General features: G+C 35.5%; 1 protein-coding gene across 3 annotated transcripts in view; it reads left to right on the top strand.

Moving 5' to 3' along the window:
• LOC107570444 (mitogen-activated protein kinase kinase kinase kinase 3-like) overlaps positions 1-8,197 on the top strand; it is a 51,481-nt gene that overhangs the window by 24,651 nt on the left and 18,633 nt on the right. For 2 of the 3 annotated variants that reach the window (XM_016256834.1, XM_016256704.1), the window contains exons 13-14: positions 2,803-2,865; positions 7,928-7,986. In XM_016256834.1, the coding sequence (XP_016112320.1) occupies positions 2,803-2,865; positions 7,928-7,986 (122 nt within the window). The remainder of the gene's footprint in view (positions 1-2,802; positions 2,866-7,927; positions 7,987-8,197) is intronic. The other variant, XM_016256766.1, reaches the window with a different exon arrangement.

The following is an 8,197-nucleotide window of genomic DNA, read 5'->3' as shown; positions in this document are numbered from 1 at the left end:
CAAAGAAATGAAGGGTCTGTAATTTTTATGGTAGGTTTATTTTAACGAATAGAGACAGAATACCAACAAAATAAAAAAAATTATATAAAGGTTAGAGATTGATTTGTATTTCAGTGAGTGAAATAAGTGTTTGATCCTCTACCAACCAGCAAGAATTCTGGCTCCCACAGATTGGTTATGTGCCCATGTGGAACACAGATTAATCCTGCCACTTTAAGAAGTTACTCCTAATGTCAGCTCGTTAGGTGTAAGACATCTGTCCACACAATCTGTATCTTCCATTCCAACCTCTCCCACCACCATGGGCAAGACCAAAGAGCTGTCAAAGGATGCCAGAGACAAGGTTGTAGATCTGCACAAGGCTTGAATGGGCTACAATAGCATCAGCAAGAAACTTGGTGAGAAGGAGACAACAGTTGGTGCGATTATTCGGAAATGGAAGAAATACAAAATAACCATCAGCTGGCCTCGGTCTGGAGCTCTGTGCAAGATCTTGCCTCATGGGGTAAGGATGATCATGAGAAAGGTGAGGGATCAGCCCCGAACGACACGGGAGGAGCTTGTTAATGATCTTAAAGCAGTTGAGACCACAGTCACCAAGCAAAACATTGGTAACACACTACGCGTCAGTGGACTGAAATCCCGCAGCTCCCGCAAGGTCCCCCTGCTCAAGAAAGCACATGTACAGGCCCGTTTAAAGTTTGCCAAAGAACATCTAAATGATTCAGAGAAGGCTTGGGAGAAAGTGCTGTGATAAGGTGAGACCAAAATTGAGGTCTTTGGCATTAACTCGACTCACCGTGTTTGGAGGAAGAGAAATGCTGACTATGACCCCAAGAACACCATCCCTACAGTCAAGCACGGAGGTGGAAACATTATGCTTTGGGGCTGTTTTTCTGCTAAGGGTACAGGACGACTTCACCACATTGAGGGGCAAATGGACGGGGCCATGTACTGTAAAATCTTGGACGAGAACCTCCTTTCCTCAGCCAGAACACTGAAGATGGGTCATGGATGGGTCTTTCAGCATGACAATAACCTGAAACATACCACCAAGGCAACAAAGGAATGGCTCAAGAAGAAGCACATTAAGGTCATGGAGTGGCCTATCCAGTCTCCAGACCTCAATCGAAAATCTGTGGAAGGAGCTGAAACTTCGAGTTGCCAAACGACAGCCAAGAAACCTTAAGGATTTAGAGATGATCTGTAAAGAGGAGTGAACCAAAATCCCTCCTGTAATGTGTGAAAACCTGGTGACCAACTACAAAAAACGTCTTACCTCTGCGCTTGCCAACAAGGGTTTCTGCACCAAGTACTAAGTCATGTTTTGCTTGGGGATCAAATACTTTTCACTCACTGAAATGCAAATCAATTTCTAACCTTTATATAATAAAGATGTTTTTTTCTGGATTTTTGGTTGGTATTCTGTCTCTATACATTAAAGTAAACCTCCCATAAAAATTACAGACCCTTTATCTTTTTGTAAGTGGGCAAACTTACAAAATCAGCAGGGGATCACATAAATATTTTCCCACTGTATATATATGCAAAAGCCTCTACGTGCCATCTGAAATTGTCTTCTAAAATTAGCATTTTTATTGGGCTCCTATATTTATGTTCAGTTATTTTACTTTAATTGCATAGAAAAGTACCTATACATTGCCATTAGGGTGAAATTATTGAACCTAAACATAGGAGCCTTATAAAAATGTTCATTTTAGATGAAAATTAAATTAAAGCAACTGAACTCTTCATATATATATATATATATATATATATATATACTCTTAGGAACCTTAGGTGCAGCAGAAATTTTTTTGTAACCTTGGCCAGACCTGTGCCTTGCCACAATTCTCTGCTCTTCAGGCAGTTGCTTTGACCTCATGATTCTCATTTGCTCTGACATGCACTGTGAGCTGTAAGGTCTTATATAGACAGGTGTGGGGCTTTCCTAATCAAGTCCAATCAGTATAATCAAACACAGCTGGACTCAAATGAAGGTGTAGAACCATCTCAAGGATGATCAGAAGAAATGGACAGCACCTGAGTTAAATATATGAGTGTCACAGCAAAGGGTCTGAATACTTAGGAACATGTGATATTTCAGTTTTTCTTTTTTAATAAATCTGCAAAAATGTCAACAATTCTGTGTTTTTCTGTCAATATGGGGTGCTGTGTGTACATTAATGAGAGAAAAAAATTAACTTAAATGATTTTAGCAAATGGCTGCAATATAACAAAGAGTGAAAAATTTAAGGGGGTCTGAATACTTTCCGTACCCACTGTATATATATATATGTGTGTGTGTGTATGTATTTATGTATATGTATATGTGTGTGACAGAGTAATAACTTATCATTAAAAATAATCATTAAAATAAAGAGTAACAATTACTTTTAGAGTAGTAGCAGAATTAATTAATAGAGATTAATAGAGTATTTTATTAATAGAGTATTAGCAGAATTAATAGAGTAGAGTAGAATTATGATCTCGGTAACTCTACAGAACTTGGGTAACCCCAAGTTACCACAATCCCAAGTTAACACAACCCCAAGTTACCACAACCCCAAGTTACCACAACGATCATGGTACCGCAACACCACTTTTCAGCAATTATGTACTGCCTCTTTAACACACAGGCCTGTTTAAAAACCTATTGAATTCAGGTGGGCATGGCCTTTGCAAACACCTCTTCACCCCAACCGCCCTTAACCCATCAGTCTTTGTTTCTGTAAAACTACATGGGCATCACATGTGTATGTGTGTAATTAACCAAAGTTTCTTGGTCCTTCTAATAAACAGCCCGACATTGACGATTTTTTGGACTGTGCCGAAGAAATATACTACACTGCAAGATCTAATCTGGTATTTTTTTTGTGTATTTTACTCTTTCTTTGTCTTCGCGTCCCCTATCTTTTTTTTAGCATCATGTCCGCTTCGTAACACTTGTGTAGTGTACTCATCCTCCCATATGTGACTTTAATCTCTTTTGTTCATTTAATCGCCATTCATTTTGCCTTATCTTATTTAGATCATGGCAGTCTGTCTTTTCATCTTGCCTGTATATTATATCAGTGTTATTGCCTCTGTCTGTCACGCCAAATATATGTGCTGGATCATTTGTTTAGGTATTTCAGCCTCTAGCTTCATTTAAAGACATATCCCTCAAAGTCTATATGTCGCTGCACTATTCAGTAATCAAAAGCACTTTGAAATTGCAAAGCAAAGCATTTTATGTAGTCGAGGCCTCTGAGGGGCTTTATTTTTAGGACTTGTCACAATCAGACACATCTTAAAGCGAGCGAGAGTGAATGGAGAGAGAGAGAGATTAGGGTTAGACAGACGGAATGGATGTTGAGTGGGACGGAGAAGGGGAGTGAATAGGGAAAAACATGAAAAGAAAGAGAGGCAAAATAAAGAGTCTGAAGTGCCTGTGCATATCCCACAGGGATAGTTAAACCAAAGTGCTCTGCAGGTCTGTGAGTGGAGGGGAAAACATTGCCTCAGCAAGCAACGCTTTGCGCAACAACCCTAGCACACACGGTCTGTTTGAGGTATCAGCTAATTCTGCAGCAGGGAAACAACCTCACCGCTCCCTTTCAACACCAATTTATTGTGAACACCTACAGTACTGAACAATAGTTGGGTACTGAATTCCAATTGGCTCTCTTTCTTACATATATTTGCATACTGAATTGTGATTTGTCTTTGAAAGCTGTCACGAGTGCCAAAGAGTGTTTGATGCATAATTTCATTATCATCAAAGTCTAAAAAATCTGATATTGAACATCTGATATTAATGATATTTAATATTTATTGTGGAGTAAATTAAGTTAATATTAAGTATATTCACAATATTAAATTTAAAAAAAATCTATATTTTGAAACTTTTATTTTAATTTGACATCTTATTCCAATTATTCTTAATTATATTTTATATATATTATTTTTTGTAAATGTTATATTTTGTAAAGTTAACGTTTTGAATTAAGCATATTTAATATTTAATATTTTGATTTTTTTTTTCTCCACCTTTTTTTTCTTTTTTAATAACGTCAAATCAGTTTTGGTGATGTTATATAAAGGCAAAATAGTACTGATTTTTTTTGTATTGTGCATTTAAAAGTTTTATAACTAAAATAATTTGAAGTCAAACTAGGTGGATACTTACAACAAACTTTTGACATAAAATTAGTAGAAATTGAAAACGTAATAAATCTACATCTTCTAACACCGTGTCCTAACGACACACAACGCGATGCAGCGACATGCGATAAATGGTATCTTTTCCATGTTAGTTTTTGTCCTAACTAGCTGTGACGGCGACACGTGAAATTTCTATTTTAGAAACGGTTTCTATTTCCACGACGTCGCGGCTGGAACAACAACATACAAACTATATGACAGTAGATAATCTCAGGTGATTATGTGCTTTATTCAAAGTTAAACGTGTCTAATGTGAGTTTGAATATCATTTTGCATGTCCTTATAGCCATACTGAAAGCAACAACAGATAGTTTACCTCAGATCTTGAAAATAAATTAAAGCAAAGATGTACGTTAAAACTGTGAACTCTATGCGAACCAACACGCATATTCCATAACAAAGATGGTATCAGTTACTCAGTATGTACATTCAATAATTTTAAAAAGGTTTCATTTTTATGAATTCTATTATAAACTTATTCATTTCGTTGTGAGTGCAGAGCGCTTTCAGAGAGAGCCCGCCCACACATGCTTCTGATTGGCTGTGATATTTGATGGATTCTGTCGCGTCGCATCTAGTGTGGACACCCAAATTGCTTATCGCTGGAATCTTGTTGTGTCGCATGTAGTTAGGATACTGTGTAACACATCCTACTTAGATTGTGGATACTAATTGTAATTTTGGGCTTTTTATTAGATTTTGCCATTAGACAGTGACAAGGAACTATTGGAGGATGTTGTTGCATAGTTTGCCAAATTTATAAGCCTCACATGGTTAGGCCTCTTAAAAGAAACGTTTTTCCCTTTTTCATCTTTTTGCGTTTTTGAGGCTTTCTTGAGTGACACCTCATCCATCTGGTCTGAAGCCCACGCACTGAGGTGGCACAGCGAATCACATGCTTAGAATCGGTGGCTTTGACTGCCTATGAAGAAACCAAAGGGAGGGAGATAAAAGAAGGCGGTGACAGAAGCAGTGAAGCGGATAGTCTGGGATGTTCTGTTAGCTTTTACTCTTTTACTCTTCCATCCTTACTCTCTCCATCACTCTTACTGAAAAGCCTCCCATCAGCAGAAAGGCAGCAAGCGAATAAGGATATGACAGTTTGCTGCGCAAAGGAAATTTGGTTTGTTAATCTGCAGGGCCAAATCAATGAGGTTTTGCTTGGCTGAAAGCTGTATTCCAGAGAGAGAGGAAGAGGGGGAAAATGAGTGATAGAGGTGTGGAAGCAGCAAAAAGAGACAGACAAAAATTAAAGAAAGAGTTTGAGAGAGAGAATGTCCTCAGGATTAATCATCAGTAACCTGATTATTATAGCAAAATCCTCTGCCTGAACATTTTCTGTAATGGATGAAGCACTGCAGCCAACTTCCCTCAAAAAATAAGACGCACCGTTTCCCTTAAAGGGATACTCCAGATTAGTTTGTTTTTTTAAACTCATCTTTAAAATATTGTGACTGCTTCAGTGCGTGTATTGGATATAAAGTCAGCATTTTTTTCTTATTCAATTCAAATTCTTAGAACATTCAAAACCTAATGAATAAATCATAAAAAAAATATACAGTTAATGTACATTTTACAAAAATAAAACATTATACAGTTATTTTAAATCAATAATATGGTCACATATTTATTTTACAGTCCAATTCTCACTATTTACAAACCATTAAATACGACTTTTGCCTCGATAAACTCCTAATTTGCTACTTATTAATAGTTAGTAAGGTTGTTGTTACGTTTAGGTATTGGTTAGGATTAGGGATGTTGAATATGGTCATGCACAATATGTGCTTTATAAGTCCTAACGAACAATCAATATGTTAAAGATAGGCATGCTAATAAGCAGCTAGTTAATAGTGAGAATTGATCCCTACTAAAGTGGCACTAATAATTTTGATAACAGTAGTAATAATAGAGATGTTTTTTAGATAAATACAGTATATATTTACATATATTATTTATACAAAGAAATACATTAAAATCATCTGGTTTAGGTGGAACATTTCTGTGTCGTCTAACATGTGGTTATTTGTTACTGATATAGGTGTTTGTTCATGCATATACGGATAACTTCCCTTCCACGTCCTTTCCTGGTATTCTCATGCGAATACCAAGTTAAATTAACCTTGTTTACTGTTTCAGCTGGTCATGACGTGTTGAAATTACATTAGCTCCCCGTCCAGCTTCCATTATAAAATTAGATTATTTACTGTAAACACGTTTTCTCCATGCACTGAGGGATCGTTGAAATTGTTGTGATAATCGACATGCCGCAGATAAACATTAGGTCGAAAATAACGTCATGTTCCTAAAATATTCTTCACATTGCACATTTTCAATGTCTGAGGTTCTGTGTTTTATAGATACTGCCTCTGTTTTATGATTCTATTAATTCATGAACACTAAGCTATTTCAAGTCATTGCCTGCTTGAATGATCATATTGACGAGTGGGAGGAGAGATGGCACATGGCCCAGTCCTCCCACAATGCTCTGATTAAGAGTAGAACATTGTGAGAACTTTGAATTAATTCCTTTCCAGCAGTCTTCTGCAATCTTAACAAATTTTATTGTATTTCATCAAAAAAAAGTGAGAACTTAAGTTTTTCGGTATTGTCGGTCTGTCTAGGTGTATCCAATCTGTTCCATGTGAATACATTTTTACTTTTTACACTGTAAAATGTGATTACTGTTTGTTTGTTTAATTGTACTACAATTATTTTAAGTTCACCCAAAAATGAAAAATCTGCCTTCATTTACTCTCATGTCATTTCAAACATACATGCATTTATTTTTTTTCTGCTGAACACGAAAAAAAGATTTTTTTTTTTGTGCATACAATGAAAGTCAGTGTTGTTTTGGACCCCACTGACTTTTACTGAATGCAAAAACTAGAGCTGTCAAACGATTAATCAAAAATAAAAGTTTTTGTTTTCATAATATATGTATGTATACTGTGTATATTTATTATGTATATATAAATACACACACATACAGTATATATATTGAACATGTATTTACATTTATGTATTTATATTCTTATATTTTATATTATATATAAATATATTTAATATATAAACATAACATATTTTTCTTAGATATATACATGCATGTGTTTTCTATTTATATATACATTATAAATATACACTGTTAGGTTAGGGTTAGGTCAAATAATGTCATATTTGCATTAAAAATTACATAACTGAGCGAATGACACTTAATGACAGTTGTCATAAACATGCATAAAAACCCTTCATATTCATGACATATGTCATGTCATGATTATGTTGGTGTCATGTCATTATTATGAAGGTGTCATGTCAGTCTTATGCACACCCCTTCAAGTAAAGTGTAACCCAATCCAAATATGATTGTTGAAAGAGCTGTGTGCTTGCTTGCTAACGTAGAGCTAATAGAGATGAATGCTCATCTCATCATCACTTCCATTATGTTTTTACTCACTAATAGACCTCAAAATTCCAAAACCGCTGTGAAACTGCATGTGTATTTATTGCTCCGTCCATGCAATAAATTACAAACAAAGAACCTAGAGTTCATAAATGCTGGACATGTTACGCATATCTTACCATTCATGTTCTCTTTTCATGCATCTTTTGACGTGTGCATGAATGTAGCAAAGCTCTGTGTAAACGTACTTGTGTTCCGCATATTTTAAAGCTTAAGATGAAGACATACACTATGTGACTTGCTTTCTCTTTGTTCCAGGATTTACAGATGGATTATGGGCAGGGATCCCCTAAAGGCTCCATCATGGGAGGAAATAAGTAAGTTTCAGCACACTGTTGCACGTTAAATAAAAAGTCAGACAATAACAAATTCAATCCAGCCCATAGAACTTTCAACTATAATATTTTTTAAAAACTACACAAAATGTTTAATTACATTTACAGGTATAAAAACATTTAAATTATTTTAAAATATTTTTTCTATATATTTTATTTCTTTTTATATGCTCTACAGTACCTTCATAAAGCC

The sequence above is a fragment of the Sinocyclocheilus grahami genome, unplaced genomic scaffold, assembly GCF_001515645.1.
Source record: "Sinocyclocheilus grahami isolate Dianchi unplaced genomic scaffold, SAMN03320097.WGS_v1.1 scaffold3.1, whole genome shotgun sequence".
In the NCBI taxonomy this organism is placed as follows: domain Eukaryota; kingdom Metazoa; phylum Chordata; class Actinopteri; order Cypriniformes; family Cyprinidae; genus Sinocyclocheilus; species Sinocyclocheilus grahami.
The sequence above is the reverse complement of the archived record's forward strand: the minus strand, read 5'-3'. Positions and strand labels throughout refer to the sequence as shown.